General features: G+C 43.4%; 1 protein-coding gene and 1 long non-coding RNA gene across 14 annotated transcripts in view; one reads left to right on the forward strand and one right to left on the reverse strand.

The window, feature by feature from the left end:
• LOC103794418 (uncharacterized) overlaps positions 1 to 15,829 on the forward strand; it is an 81,766-nt gene that overhangs the window by 13,028 nt on the left and 52,909 nt on the right. The gene's annotated exons all lie outside the window — the stretch shown is intronic.
• LOC100393071 (BEN domain-containing protein 5) overlaps positions 1 to 15,829 on the reverse strand; it is a 1,596,666-nt gene that overhangs the window by 2,471 nt on the left and 1,578,366 nt on the right. For 7 of the 9 annotated variants that reach the window (XR_013520038.1, XM_054236904.2, XM_035252985.3 and 4 more), the window contains one exon: positions 7,641 to 9,073. The exons of 1 other annotated variant lie outside the window; for it this stretch is intronic. Coding sequence is in view for 7 of the 8 variants with exons in the window: in XM_054236904.2 (XP_054092879.2) it covers positions 8,953 to 9,073 (121 nt within the window). In the remaining variant the exon portion in view is untranslated. Of the gene's footprint in view, positions 1 to 5,060; positions 5,142 to 7,640; positions 9,074 to 15,829 lie in introns of those variants that run through there. One more of the 9 variants, XM_078331666.1, reaches the window with a different exon arrangement.

Raw genomic sequence — 15,829 nt, forward strand, 5'->3', positions numbered from 1 at the left:
AACGCAAGATCACCTGGAGATAGAGTCTGAAAAGGAGGCTCTTGGTGAGCTCTCACCTGCTCAGAGCAGGCATCCTCAGTCTCATTCTTACCACTACCACCCGCAGCAACAGCCACAAACTCTCAATGAATGGCTCCTCTCTCCCTGGCCTTATGCTAAGGCTCTGGATCCCCAGAAATGAGTAAGTCTGTTTTTGGCCCTCTATAAACGTTGTCCAAGAACAGCGTAAAGTTGAATTGGAAAGTGAAATACCAAAGCCATTACCAAGTGTCAGATGAAATGTTTAGACAGTGGTTCCCTAGAAGCTCAGGGCTGGTGCACCAGGAAAGACTTCCTGAAGGAGGGGTCTTGAAGAATAGGTAAAAATCAGGGCAGCAGAGAGGAATGGGGAGGTGCCTAGCAAACACAGTGCTTAATTATTTGTGTTGAATAAATTAGTGATGAGACACTTCAGGTTAAAAGTGTAGATGATGTAGGGACCTTTATGAGGTCTCAGAAGAAGGTAAGAAAATATTGGAAAATGTTCTTCAAAATACTGTAATTTCCCATTCATCTTCTCAGTTGATCCTCACAATTCTCTTTTTTTATTTTTGGTTGAGGAGTATCTCGGTTGAGGATTATGTTCCCATATCAAAGAGTAAGAAACTGAAACCAGTGGAAGCTCTGGGGTAACTCCATCCAGGACAAGAGACTTACTCAATGTCTAACACAGCCAGGCAGTATCAGTTGGGAGCAGAACCCAGTTTCCTAATGGCTACATCTTTAAATCCATCTGACTTGACAATTTGAGTTCTGGGGGTTGAGGATAGAATGTGGCATGGGTTAGAGGAAGAGGAAGACTTTGGGACATTTACTGGGAAAACTCCCTCTAGCTGGTGACACAGTGTCCTCTTTGTAATGCAGGAGTATGGGAGAGGTGGCTTAATAGAAGAAGTTAGGTGTCCTTTGCACCACCCCATCCTAATATCCTGGCAAAGCCTCTCTCCTGTTGTTACAATTCTGGGGGTAGTACCAACCCTGCCTTTAAGACAATCACTTCATAGCAGTTGTTTCAAAGGAAGAGACTCAGGCATGGAGGACGTTTGGGGACAGCCAGCTGCAAAGGAGGCTGCCTAAGGCAAGGCTCAGGGGAATCCGGTAAAATGAGGTCATGCACAGGAACAAACATAAACTGGTGAGCTCCCTGAGGTGAAGGCTTTTCATAACCAGCATTAAATATTTATTATACTGTCAGTCTTAGGACTATACACAAAAAGGTGGAGGGAAAAACTAAAAGAACACAAGCATTAGAGTCTGATGACTCCCAGCCTCCTCCACTTAGGACAAGCTATGCACTTTGGGCAGATTTCTTAGTCTCCCTAAGCTTCTGCGTCTTTATCAGGGAAATGAGGAGAATAATGCCCACTTCACGGGGCTTTTGTGAGGATTGCATGAGATCCAGAAAGACAAAGCAATCAGTGCAGGGCCTAGAGCCGAGTAGGCACTCAGGGCAGAGCAGCAGTAACAGTATCAGCGGCTGCAGGAAGAGGAGGAGGAGGAGATTAGCAGTAGCAGCAGCAATAGCCACATTAGTAGTGGTGGCAGCAGCAGTAGTAGCATTAGATTAGCAGTACCATGGCCGGGCGCGGTGGCTCAAGCCTGTAATCCCAGCACTTTGGGAGGCCGAGGCGGATGGATCACGAGGTCAAAAGATCGAGACCATCCTTGTCGCAATGGTGAAATCCCGTCTCTACTAAAAATACAAAAAAATATTTAGCTGGGCATGGTGGCGCGTGCCTGTAATCCCAGCTACTCGGGAGGCTGAGGCAGGAGAATTGCCTGAACCCAGGAGGCGGAGGTTACAGTGAGCTGAGATCACGCCATTGCACTCCAGCCTGGGTAACAAGAGCAAAACTCCGTCTCAAGAAAAAAAAAAAAAAAAAGATGAGCAGTACCAGCATAGCAGCAGTATTAGTAGTAGAAGCAGTAGCAGCAGCAGCAGTAGCGTAGTAGTAATGGGAATAATAGAAGTAGATTAGAATAGTAATAGTAGCAGCAGTAGTGATAACAGCAGCAATATTTGTAGTGGTAGCAATAGCAACAGCAGAAGTAGTAGCTATAACCACACCAGCAACAGTTGTTGTTATAATTGTTATAGAAAAAAATGATCTAATTGCCTTGGGCTCTGAAAAAGAATTTAGCCTTCAGGAAAGTATTGGAGGATTAAGTAAATCTGTCTCCTCCATCTCTGCATGGAAACTGGGGCCTTGAAGTTCATCCAGGACCTCTGACTCCAAGTCTAAAACATTCTGCCATACCATGCTGCCTTTCATGCTGAGTAGGGGCTTATTTCTGTAGGTAAAGAAAGCCATGGAAGAAGTCAGCTGTGGAACGTCTCAGAGAGGTTGAGGCTTTGGGAAGATTAATCTATAATTAGGATTCAGTTATCAGGATGAGGTCAGGACAGAATTTGGATTTGAGATTTCGTTCATTCTTTCTTTTATTCTGCTATAGTTACTGAGTGCCTCTGATCTGTCTGGAACCATTAGGTTCTATGGGAGGTATGAAGATGAATAAAACCTGAACTTTGCCCTCAAAGACATTAAATGATAGTCGGGGAGGTGACAATCACCTGAGTGAAATAATTGATAAACAGATGAATAAGCAAAGTGTTAGGGTAACCAAGAAAAGAAAGCAATTAATGACAACTGCTGAGCCTGGGAAGGATGTCATGAAGTTGGGACATGTGAGCTAAGTCTTGAGATGTTGGATGGAAGTGAGAGAGAACAAGCAGGCATGACCAGTGGGATTTGGCAACTGAACAGAAATGGGGTGTGAAAGACACAAAAGTGGGATGATATCCAGGCTTCTGGCTTGGACAGTTAATTTGAAAGAAGTACCATAAACATGGCATCATGTTTTATAAAGATCCTGGAAGCTTTCAAGCAGAGAAGGAGTTGATAGGAGAGCATCTGGAGACAAGGAGGCCATTCCAGCAATCCAGGTAGGAGACAATGGTGGGAGGGGCTAGGAGGGAAAGCATGGAAAGGATAGAGGAAGGGAAATGCACAACAATCCCACCAATAGGCATTATTGTCCCATTTTAAAGATGGGGCAAGTAAACTGTTCTAAATGATTCATAAAATTATTAGCAAGCGATGGAGCCGAAATTAAAATTCAAGTCTGTCTGACTCCAGAGTCACTCCATACTACTACCTGAAGGCAGACACACCACAGAGGCAGAAGCAATGGGACTTGGTGGTTGGTCAGCAGTGTGGGGAGAAAAACATAAAGGCGTTAAGACAAAGGCAAGGCTTCCAACCTGAGCAACTAGATGGAAAAAGAAAATGTTAACCGAGACAGCTGATGCCAGGGAGAGAAGGAGATTTGGACTTAAGATTGACATGGGGTCAGCTAAGAATAGATCTCAAGTCTTTGGGGGAACAAGTAAATTTTAAGCATCAAGGAGCTATCATAGGCATCATAGGGATGACTTTCTGACTTGGTCAGGCTCAGTGTTGAGGTTCAGGGCTGAACTGAGAGACAGAGTGGTGTGGTAGAGTTGTGTTTTTATCCAGGGTCTACATCCTGTCCTAGTTACTTACTGGCTGAGGACCACGGGCATGGGACTTAATCACACTAATCTGAATTTCTTCATCGGGAAAGTAGAGAAAACAAGCCCTGACTGGACACCACCCGAATGTGGTGTTTCAGCTGGCAAAGCAGATCTGTTTGATTTCTTCATAAAGATGATCCCAGAGATGTGCATGCCAATCAAAAATAACATAGAGCTTTCTTTTATATGTCCTGTTAAGATTTGTTTGTTATTATTTTAACAAAATATGGTATCTTGTAGAATCTATTTCCCCCTTCTCTTATTAGTCCTGTCAGTTCAGCCTCACATGAGGTTGGGCGAATACTGTGTTCAACACTGTCTTTCCATTTGTTCAGAGTCTCAACTTCCAAAGCCTCTTTCCCCTCCCTCAAGGGTTCAGGGTTTTTGGGTGACCCCACTCTCACCATCCCCACAATTTATCCATTCCATACTCAGTGAGCACAGACTCTGCTACATAATCTGTGTTAAGTCCTAAGGCTATAGAGATGAATAAAACCTAGGTCCCTGGCTTGACACTGATCCCTCAGTGTGACTGCCTTTCTTCTGGACACTTCTCTCACTCTTGTCCTCTACTCAGGAAGCATTTGTACTTCTTTCTGTACTTCATCTGGGGGTAAGAAAAGCTTTGGCCCTAGACAAGGGATTTCCAACTCTACCAAGCAGATGAGAGGCAGAGCAGGGGTGAGGGTGGTCTGAGAAAAGTTTTACTCTGTTCCAGGTATTTTATAGATGTTATTATATTCAATTCTCACCATAAATATAGGAAGTAGATATTAATCAGCCCATTTTACAGATGATGATCCTGAGACTTAAACAGATTACATTATTTGCCCAGAGCCACATAGTTTAACAGAAGAGCTGGGATTCACACTTAGCTTGGCTTGACTTTAAACTCAGGCTGTTCCTATTATGTCATGTCTCCCCTCTTCATTCTGGCCCTGATGCCCCATTAGCCACAAGGTAAAGGACTTCTCTAGTGTTCAGAAGGCAGGAACTTAGAGGAAGAATTCTGAACAAGAAATGAGGGACATAGTAGGCTTAGTTCACATAACCCAGAAGCAGGTAGTGATAGGGAACTGGAGCTAGATTATCTGCTTGGGGCCAGTAACCCAGAGAGATCAGGATGGGCCCAGCAAATGACCACCCTGCCGAGATTGCAGGGGCCCTGGATGATCTAGAAGCCTCTGTATGTCAAGTGATAAATGGGCCCCTTGCCTAAACTCCACTCTCTGGAGGGCTCTGGAGTGGCTAGAAGAAAGTCAGACAGGTGTGTGGGAATGAGGAAGAAGGCAGGGCTTCAGCAGTAAGTGCTAAAAAGTTCTGAAATCATTACACATTCTCCCCAGCCTGTGACCTTAACATGCTTCCTTCCCCTCTGCCTATCCCCTGCCACCTCTAAATGATGCCATTTTTTGTTTACTTATTATTCTGCTTTAACCTGTTTCTTAGTTTGACCTGATTTTACCTGGACACAAATGGAGAAGGCCCAGCCCAAAGTAGTGGAAGGGGAGCAGTGTTTGAATCTAGGTTCTCACTGGCCACATGACTGTTAAAAAAAAAAAAAAAAGGTTTTTACCTTTAGGATTCTCATTTTTTCTCATCTTGGAAATGTAGAACATGATACTTACCTTATGTGACTGTTGGGAACATTGAATGAGGCAATAGATACAAAGGCATCTAGCACAGCACCTTACACACAGTATATGTTCGATAAACATTTGGATGTATGAATCGATGCACAAGTGTTAATCAGCCCACACTTCCACAGTTGGCTCTGATCTAACTATGTAGAAAAATGAGTTGGGTTTTCTAAAGCAGGTCTCAGGTATTTCAGTTGAGTTGCAGTGAAAGGATACTAGTTATTTCTGTGCTTACTGCCCCTGCCCCCATTTAAAAGGCAATAGAAAAAGCTTCTGGATGAAGGCTTACTGCTGCTGCAGCAAAGCAAACAATATCATCACCAGCCTCCTCTGCTGCGGGCTTAGCAACGAAGAAGCTGGGTAACCTCCAGTTTGTCTGATGTAGCTTTGAGGGTAAACAGACTTTTAGTCCTGTCTCTGCACCTCTGAACTAATATAGACCAAAACCAGCACTGCATCATTATAGAGAGTTGTGTAAGATCCAGGTAGAGACCTGGCATGATCCCTCTCCTCATCTCTGCTTTTTGCATAGTTGTCTGTTTCCTCCTCAGAAATGTACAGAACGTTGGTTTGGTGGCCAGCTCCACCTACCTGTGGCTATAATCTGAGACACACTTGGCTAGACAAGAAGATAGGCTGGCGCGCCCCCTGCTGGAGACAGGTGGCCCAGTAGCTTCTGGCTGGTTGTACGCCTCCTGGTGCTGTCCCCCATCTCAGTGCTGAAAACCTTTTCCCTCTAGCTTGAGGTCATAGATATAACCTTGCCCAAGAAAGCTAAGGAGAAGCTCAGCAGGCCAAGACCACACAGAAGGATGCTGACAACCCTTGGTCTCTTGCTTAGCCCTTTTTTGTGCTCTGACAATGTGGAAAAGCAGACAGTCCTCTTGCAAACACACCCTACAGGTTGCCTTATAGCCAGCTTTTTCTTTCCTCTCTCTCAAGGAATGGGAAATTTCATCAGAGTCCATATGCTGTAATTCAGAAACAGTCAATATCACTGTGTCTAGCATTAAATAATATACTGTGCAGTCCATTTCCTGACATCCAGAAATGTAACATCCTGTCTCATGTCATTTTAGTCCAGAGAAATGACATGAGGTGATGTTTCAGAGCATCCAGCTTCTAACCCAGAATCCCCCTGGAGAATAAGCTGCCTCTATTTCCTCCCAGACAGATGTTCATTCAGACTCTTCTTGCACACACCTGTGGTGATGGGGAGTTCATGGTCTTCCAAAGGAACCTATCCAGTGACTGGCAACTCTATTCACTAGAAAGTTTTCCTGATCCTGTACAGAAATCTGTCTTACTGAGACTCACTCCCAGGATTTGGTTATTACCTCTGGGCAACACAGAACATGTTTGCTTCTTTTGTCCAATAATGTCCCTTTAACTTTTAGAGACTGTGATCGTTCTTTCCAAGTCCCACTCCCTCTTATTTATTTATTTTTGAGACAGAGTCTCACTCTGATGCCCAGGGTGAACTGCAGTGGCACAATCTTGGCTCACTGCAGCCTCCATATCCTGGGTTCAAGCGATTCTTCTGCCTCAGCTTCCTGAGTAGTTGGAACTACAGGCACGTGCCACAATGCCCAGCTAACCTTTGTGTTTTTAGTAGTGATGGTTTTACCATGTTGGCCAGGATGGTCTTGATCTCTTGACCTCATGATCTGCCCGCTTCAGCCTCCCAAAGTTCTGGGAGCCACCACACCTGGCTTCCCTTTTATTTTTTATTGAAAAAAATAAACTGCTCTAGTCTCCTCATTCCTTTCTAATGGGGAATGATTTGCAGACACCTCACTGTCCTAGCCACATTCAAAATGATCACAGTTACCATTTAGTGAGCACAAATACTTTTGCTGACATTTTCCACACCAAGTTTCTTTAAAACTTGCCTAAGATTGCACAGTTTTAAATAAATAGAAGTAGGGTTTGAATGCAGAATTAGAACCCAAAGTTGCCTGGCTCCAAGTTTTTACTCTTTAATCATTATCATATCTGCTGTTTGTGTAGTCTATGATCCAACTAATCAGCGTAGTTAGAAACATATGGGCCAGTATAAAATCACAACATGGAAGTGACCTGGACAAGGAAACATAGATCCAGACTATCATCTCTCTCATTTTATGCAGTCTGCCTCTTGTCATTCTATCTAAAATGAAGCTGTCATTTCCAAAAGGCTGACACACTCTTGGTGCATGCCAAGCTGCCTGCAGTCAATTAAACTCCCCAGGACTCTGACACAGGAACTGCTGGAAATTCAAGACTTGACTGTTCTCCCTTATTTTGATAACAGAGTCCCTGACCTCAGAGTCAGCTTATACCAATTTTTGGGTTTGCCTGTTGGTTCTTGAGCAGTGGGAGACCTAAAGGAAAAGGTGCCAAGAATGCTCAGAGGAACAGAGGAGTTGCACAAAACACTTTATTTGTGTTCCTCTGGGCAAAATGAACCCAGGGGAGAAGCTGTATATACAACATGACATTTTTGGCCAATCAATGTATGGCTCTTTGCTATCATTTCTGAAAACTTACATGCAAAGGATAAGTTTTGCTTTTGATTTTTGTAGCAAACTTCAATAATCTCCAACCCAAACAAACACACAAAAATGCTTAAGTGGAGCTTTGTGCTAAGGGCTTTGTCTCCCTGGAGCCTCCCTGCCTCTCCCTGTCTCCTAATCCTCATTTCCGGGAGGTCATTTTAATTAGCAGGCTGTCATGGTTACTAAGCTTGCTGCTTCCACAGACAGGAAGGGAGCAGACTCCCCTGGACCCATTCATCATACAAAGGCACTTTACTTTGCACAAAAATGCACAATATTTAGCTTGTGCCATATTTTGGGAATTGCTACTACTGTTTTATTTTATCATTTTTACCTGCCTCACGGTGCATCCTTCTGTCTTTTGTGTCTTCCTTGCCTGAATCACCCTTTCCTCATTGCAGATTAGCAATGCCCACATCTTCAGGGGCCAGGCTGAATCCCTGTCACCTGGGATCTGGAAACCTTAACCATAATAAACCTTTTAAAATGAGTGACCAGTGTTTTTTGTCTTTGGAGCTAAAATTTTAATTAAACTACCCAGGAAATTGGGAAATAGTTCTCTGAACCGTTTTCTAAATTTACATGCTAGAGTCTGAGGGAATCCGAAAGCATGCAGTTTAGATACAGTGACCATATATTTAAGTACACCGTGATTTCAAAAATTCTGTCCCATTGTTTCCTAAGATATATTTGCCTTTCGGTAGCATGTGGTGTTGCTGTAGTTTAGGATCAGAAAATACAAACACTGCCTTTCTAAAACTGTAAACAACCCAGCAACCAAGCCTATTTAAAAGGTAATCATCTGCAGTAACTATAAAACTTTAAAACAATAAAATGGCTTTGAAAGAACTGATCGGATATGTGTCAGATCTCTTAAAAGGGATGTGTAGGTTTTCCTCATCTTGGAAGATCTCTATGTTGTAGAAAATAGCATCTGTGCTCACCTGGTTCCAATCTCCTATTTTGTTCCTGAGCTTTGAGCTGAAGGCTTACAATTGATTTTCCATTGGAAAAAGGGAAAATCAATGATGAAATTTCTTATTGTATCCCTTCCCTTTCACTAGCCTTTGCGTTAATCCACAAATCCTTGTCTTGGAAGCTAGAGAAGAGTGATTAATTTCTTTCCCCAGCAGAAAATGCATGCTCCTGTCTCCATAGGACCTCCCAGGACTCTGTGTCTTTAAAAAGGGGTTGAAGGGTCTTTGTGGTTCACTGAGTTCTTCTTGTCCCCTTTGCCATTGGGGTATTTGCTGGCCGGGCCCCGCAGGAGTGGGTGCTTGTAAGAAGGGGATTTTTCTTTCCTGCAGAGGGGGAGATAACAGAGAGAGAGAGGACAGCACATATACACACTGTGATGAAATCATTTGTGTGCATGTCTATCTTCCCCACTGGACTGTAGCCTCCCAGGAACAGCAGCCTAGTCTTCTCTGTATCCTCAGAACCCGGCACACTGGCTGGTTTAAAGCAGGCTCTGTGGCTCCATGAATACTGTTGATGGATGGATGGATGGATGGATGGATATATTGTATTACTGTTGTTCTGGAGAAAAGTTAACTATCCTTCAGCTCCAGCTCTTCTACCTTTCCACCCTGATTGCAACTCATTCAACCCATTCCACAGTGGGATGGGAATGCACACATAGAAGAGCTATAGGCTGGGAGGACCTAGGACCTCATTCTCTTCATAACCACAATGAGCTTCAGAGTCTGTTTTGTAGTCTGCAGCATAACCAAAATGATGGCATTTCATAATGTCTGTCTCTCCAACAAGCTTGGGGGCTCTTGGAGAGCAGAGCTGTATCTTGTTCATCTCTGTGTCCCAGCACACAGCACACAATGCAACACTCTTAAAACCACAGTTGAGTACCTGTGAGCAAGGATGAAGTTTAATTTATTTTTGCATTTCCCCTTATATAGGGTCTTGTTTGATTGTTATGTTTCTGACTAATAAATTGGGGTGACATTCAGTCACTGGACTCAGATTTATTTGCAGTAGAAAGAGTAGGCGTTAGAGCCAGAAAGAACTGAACTGAATTCCCAAGTTGATTATGTATGAGAGATGTGACCTCAGGCAAGTTATTTAACTTCTCTGAGCTTCATTTGTAAAATGGAAATACAATATTCCAATGTTGTGGTGCTGTTGTGAGGTTAAGTGAGATATTATAACTAAACACACCTAGTGTCTTCTTTCCCTACTGTAATTTATGAGGTATTGTGCTAAGTGGTAGGTATGGTCCTACAGACACTTAAGGTGACAAAGATGATGAGCAGACGTTGTTGCTGTCTTCAAGTGGCTTATAGCTTAGGAGAGGAGATAATGGCATACAGTAACTACACAAAACAATAACTATAATCTGTGTCAGGAAGTGGTGAGTGTCATAAATATGAGAATCTCTTGAGCTAAGTTTGAATTTGGATTGAAGAAGTGGCTTTTGTAACCCATCAAGCTCTGACCTTGGTGCACCCATTTTTCTTCATTGTTGACGAGTCATGAATAAGGTAAAGACAGAGTAGGTGACAGCACATAAAGGGACGCCTTGCCCTAACCGCCCCCTCAACCAGGAAGCCTCACTACCTGAAAATCCACATTCATTGAAGAGCCTTGCTAACATGATAAGACTGTCCAGCATAAGTGAGATACAGCTAGACATCAGTACCCATTAACACCCTGGAGCACATGCATGGAATGTTACTTATGAGCAGTGTGATCCTGAAGCAGTTCCTTACCTTCTCTGGACCTCCATTTCTTTATTTCTAAAATAGGAGAAAATTTCATGTCCTGCCTGCCTCATAGGCTCTGGTAATGGAGGTTGAGGATGAGCTTTGTAAATTACAAGGTGCTATTTATCTGTCATTGAAGGATGTTGTTCTTAACACCTGAATGGAGCATAGGACATAAGTATGTTTTTATGGGGGCAAAGAAGAGGCAAGCCCAGGTTTGGTCATAGGTGGGGCAGCCATGGGTGGATGGTGGCAAGGGGATACGTTGCGCAGAGGCTAGAGAGGACTGAATGTGCAGAAGAACTTATGGAGGCTGAGCAAGGGAGGCAAAAAGCCTTCAACCAAAGATGGGGACACAGAGAGAGCAAGGAGCTACTGCAAGGCAAAGCATCTAATACCTTTAGGCCTCTGCAGAGGCTGTTCCCTTCCCTACCTCTCTAGCCTCATCTCCTTTGGGAAGACAAATTTCCAGGAAATAAGCCTCCCCAGGAGGCTTCTGCCCAGGCTTTTGTAGCGCTTTGTACATCTCATCACTCCTCAGCCCACCATTTTGTAGGTGGTTATTTGCTTATCTCTTTTTCTCATGAGATTATAAGTTTGAGTGTTTGCTTTTTCTCTGTAATTCCTGAGCCGAGTGCAGGTCTGGTGTGGAGGAGGTGCTTGAGGAATATCTGATGACTAGAAAGGAACTTTCAGTCTCATCTTTGCTGCCTCATTTACTCTAAACATTCTGGCCTTGGCATTGCCATGGAATGTGCCTTGTCAGGTCCTGCTTCTGGCCATTTTCTACTCTATTCCCCAACATGGAGTACCCTATCTCCCCTTTCTGTTTCATCAGTCAAAATTCCATATGTCTGTTAAAACCAAGTTCAGATGTCCACTTCCTCCCTGAAGCTTTCTTGGGACACACCTGCCAGCTACCAAATACTTGCCAGATTCAGTAGGAGAGGAACTTCTGCTTGGGTCCCACTTTTCTTTTCTTTGGTGTGAAGGGGTTGAAGTAGATAATTGTGTGGGCTTCTTCAGTTCTACCATTTTATAGCTCCGGAACACTCAGGATTTGTTTAGAATTTAATCTACGCCAGGCCCTGCACCATGCACTAAGGATACAGAAGTAAGACCAGGGACACTGAAGCTAGCGGAGAAGTCAGACATGCATGGAAGCCATGACAGTACACCATAGGACATATCATGCTAGAGCTATGTACAAAACACAGGAGCTCAGCAGAGAGGAAGCAGCTCTGTCTCAGGTGGAGAACGGGGACAAGGAAATGGAGGGTGTGATATTTGGACGAGTTTTGAATGATAATTAGTAGCTCACCGTCTGCAAGCAGAAAAGGAGCTCATTCCAGTAAGAGGGAAAGGGATATATAAAGACATGGAGGCAAGAAAACAGTTCATTTGTTCAGGCTGATGCAAAGGGCGTGAGGTAACAGAAATCAGGTGGGATGGGCAGAGTGCTCACAGGGGTGCAAGGGTGGTAGAATGCAGTAAATGAAGTTTAAAATGTAGGTCAAGGTCTTGAACAGCAAGAAAAGTTGAACCATTACCCTGAAGGTAATGGGGAGCCATGGAATGTTTTTGAGAGAAGGCATAATCTGATACATAGTTGAATACTTATACACTGTAAGTATTGTTTGTTATCTTTGTATATGTACTTGCCTTTATCCTCCATAAATCTGAGCTCACAATGGACAGGGGCTATTTATAATCCTCCAGCAGTTGGCACAAGCCCTGCCATGTGGTGGGCTCCAGTGTGTTGTGGAGCTGATAAGCCCCCTTACACACACATACATACATCCCCTGGAGCCAGCCCTCCCAGCCTGTGGCTGAGCCTGAGTCTACCCTTGCTCAGAGGCCACACTCATGCTTTGTCTACCTGCCTATTCCTTCTTCCTGTCTGATTTCATCCCCTCTGCTGGGGCATTTTGGGCTTATGCTGTGCCACTGTTGTGCTATACAAAATATGGGGCCTCAGCTTTGGTCATCAATGCCATGACCCTGAGCCTGAGCTCTTGTGCCCAGGTGTTGCCCCTGCCGAGGGACCCTATCTTAAGGGTGGCCCAGTATCCAATGATGTTGACAGGCTTCCACCAGCATGTGAGAAGAAAGTGACATACTGTAATTATCCACGGAGATGGGAGAAAACAAAGATTAATTCTGAGTCAAAACATATAATTTTCCTTTAAAACCAGAACTGCTCTTTCACTTAAGCTGTTTGATGCTTGGGTGGAAAATAATACAAAAAAAGGGAAATATTTCAATCCCAAATTAGAGGTCAGAGTCTTGTATCCTCCTGGGAATTCATGTTTAAGGATTACTGGCCAATCAGGAGCTAAGTGGTGCTCATAGTTTGATGAGGCAGAGGTGTGTGCATAGGGAGGAAGTTATTATTATTTTTCTTTTTTTTTTTTTTGAGACGGAGTTTCGCTCTTGTTACCCAGGCTGGAGTGCAGTGGCGCGATCTCGGCTCACCGCAACCTCCGCCTCCTGGGTTCAGGCAGTTCTCCTGCCTCAGCCTCCAGAGTAGCTGGGATTACAGGCACGCGCCACCTTGCCCAGCTTATTTTTTGTATTTCTAGTAGAGACGGGGTTTCACCATGTTGACCAGGATGGTCTCGATCTCTTGACCTCGTGATCCACCCGCCTCAGCCTCCCAAAGTGCTGGGACTACAGGCATGAACCACCGTGCCCGGCTTATTTTTCTTAATTTAAGGGTAGGTGCATTTAGCTCAAGTCATCGAAACTCTGAACTCATGAGGAAGGAGCTCTCTAGATCTTTTCTGAAGAGGGCTCCACAGCTCAAGGCAAGGAAGTACCATGAACAGTTAAACTCAGGCCCTGAGATTTCCCCTGTATCCTTTAGATCTGTGTCACGGTTCCATTCTTCCCCATCTCCAGGAACTCTTCACTAGTAGACACTGAACACACTGCACTGCAGGGTGAGGGCCTGTGCTCCAGTCTCGGCTCTGACCACGTGACTCTGACCAGCTGCTTCTGCTCCCTGAGTCCCCATGTTCTCATCTGTATTGTGAAGAGAGACTAGAGGATCACTAAGGTCTCTCTGAGTGTCAGCACCATATTGTTGGTATATGACAATGTAACATGCAAGAAAATGATTAAGGATCAAGATAATTTTATTTAGACAGAGGACTTGAAATAGGCAATCCCCAAATTAACTTGTAAGATTCTAATACTTATTTTGAGTTTTATAAAGGTTTAAAGGTTTAAGAACTTTATTTTTTAGTGTATTTATTTATTTATTTCAGAGATGGAGTCTCACTCTATTACCCAGGCTGGAGTGCAGGGCATGATCTCAGCTCACTGCAACCTCTGCCTCCTGGGTTCAAGTGATTCTCTTTCCTCAGCCATCCGAGTAGCTGGGATTATAGGCATATGCCACCACACCTGAATAATTTTTGTATTTTCAGTAGAGACAGAGTTTCACTATGTTGGTCACACTGGTCTTGAATTCCCGACCTCATATCTACCCATCTCAGCCTCCCAAAGTTCTGGGATTACAGGCATGAGCCACTGTGCCCGGCTTAAATGTTTAAGAACTTTTTTAAAAAAAATTTATTTATTTTACTTTAGGTGCTTACTATATCTGGCGTTTCTCCTGTGTTATCCTGCCCCACTCCCTGCTGTCTCTTCCCTACCCCCTCAACTGCCCCCAGTGTGTGCTGCTCCTATCCCTGAGTCCACGTGTTCTCGTTGTTCAACACCCACCTATGAGTGAGAACATATGATGTTTGGCTTTCTGTTCTTGTGTCAGTTTGCTGAGAATGATGGTTTCCAGATTCATCCAAGTCCCTGCAAAGGACACGAACTCATCATTTTTTATGGCTGCGTAGTATTCCATGGTGTATATGTACCACATTTTCTTTGTCCAGTCTATCATTAATGGGCATTTGGGTTGGTTCCAGGTCTTTGCTATTGTACACAGGGCTGCAATGAACATACATGTACATGTGGCTTTATAGTAGAATGATTTATAGTTTTTTGGGTATTTACCCAGTAATGGGATTGCTAGGTCAAATGGGATTTCTATTTCTAGATCCTTGAGAAGTCGCCACACTGTCTTCCACAATGGTTGAACTAATTTACACTCCCACCAACTGTGTAAGAGTGTTCCTATTTCTCCACATCCTCTCCAGCAGCTGTTGTCTCCAGATTTTTTAATGATTGCCATTCTAACTGGTGTGAGATGATATCTCAGTGTGATTTTGATTTGCATCTCTCTAATGACCAGTGATGATGAGCATTTTGTCATATGTTTGTTGGCCTCATATATGTCTTCTTTTGTGAAATGTCTGTTTATATCCTTTGCCCACTTTTGAATGGGGTTGTTTGTTTTTTTCTTGTATATCTGTTTTAGTTCTTTGTAGATTCTGGATATTAGCCCTTTGTCAGATGGGTAGATTGCAAAAATTTTTTCCATTTTGTTGGTTGCCGATTTGCTCTAATCATGGTTCCTTTTGCTGTATGGAAGCTCTGGAGTTTAATTAGATCCCATTTGTCTCTCTTGGCTTTTATTGCCATTGCTGTTGGTATTTTAGTCATGAAGTCCTTGCCAAGCCTATGTCCTGGATGGTTTTGCCTACATTTTCTTCTAGTGTTTTTATGGTGTTAGGTTTTATGTTTAAATCTTTGATCCATCTGGAATTAATTTTAGTGTAAGGTGACAGGTAGGGGTCCAGTTTCTGCTTTTTGCACATTGCTAGGCAGTTTTCCCAACACCATTTATTAAACATGGAGTCCCTTCACCATTGCTTGTTATTGCCGGGTTTGTCAAAGATCAGATGGTTGTAGATGTGTGGTGTTTCTTCTGGGGTCTCTGTTCTGTTCCATTGGTCTATGTCTCTGTTTTGGTACCAGTACCATGCTGTTTTGATTACTGTAGCCTTGTAGTATAGTTTCAAGTCTGGCAGTGTGATGCCTCCAGCTTTGTTCTTTTTGCTTAGGACTGTCTTGGCTATGTGGTGTCTTTTGTGATTCCATATGAAGTTTAAAGTGGTTTTTTTCCAGTTCTGTCAAGAAGGTCCTTGGTAACTTGATGGGGATAGTGTTGAATCTATAGATTACTTTGGGCAGTATGGCGATTTTAATGATATTGATTCTTCCTAACCATGAGCATGGAATGTTTCTCCATCTGTTTGTGTCCTCTCTTATTTTGTTGGACAGTGGTTTGTAGTTCTCCTTGAATAGATTCCTTTACATCCTTTGTTAGTTGTATTCCTAGGTATTTTATTCTCTTTGTAGCAATTGTGAATGGGAGTTTGCTCTTGATTTGGCTATTTGTCTGTTATTGGTATATAGGAATGCTTGTGATTTCTG

Source organism: Callithrix jacchus, chromosome 7, assembly GCF_049354715.1.
Source record: "Callithrix jacchus isolate 240 chromosome 7, calJac240_pri, whole genome shotgun sequence".
NCBI classification, from domain to species: Eukaryota; Metazoa; Chordata; class Mammalia; order Primates; family Cebidae; genus Callithrix; species Callithrix jacchus.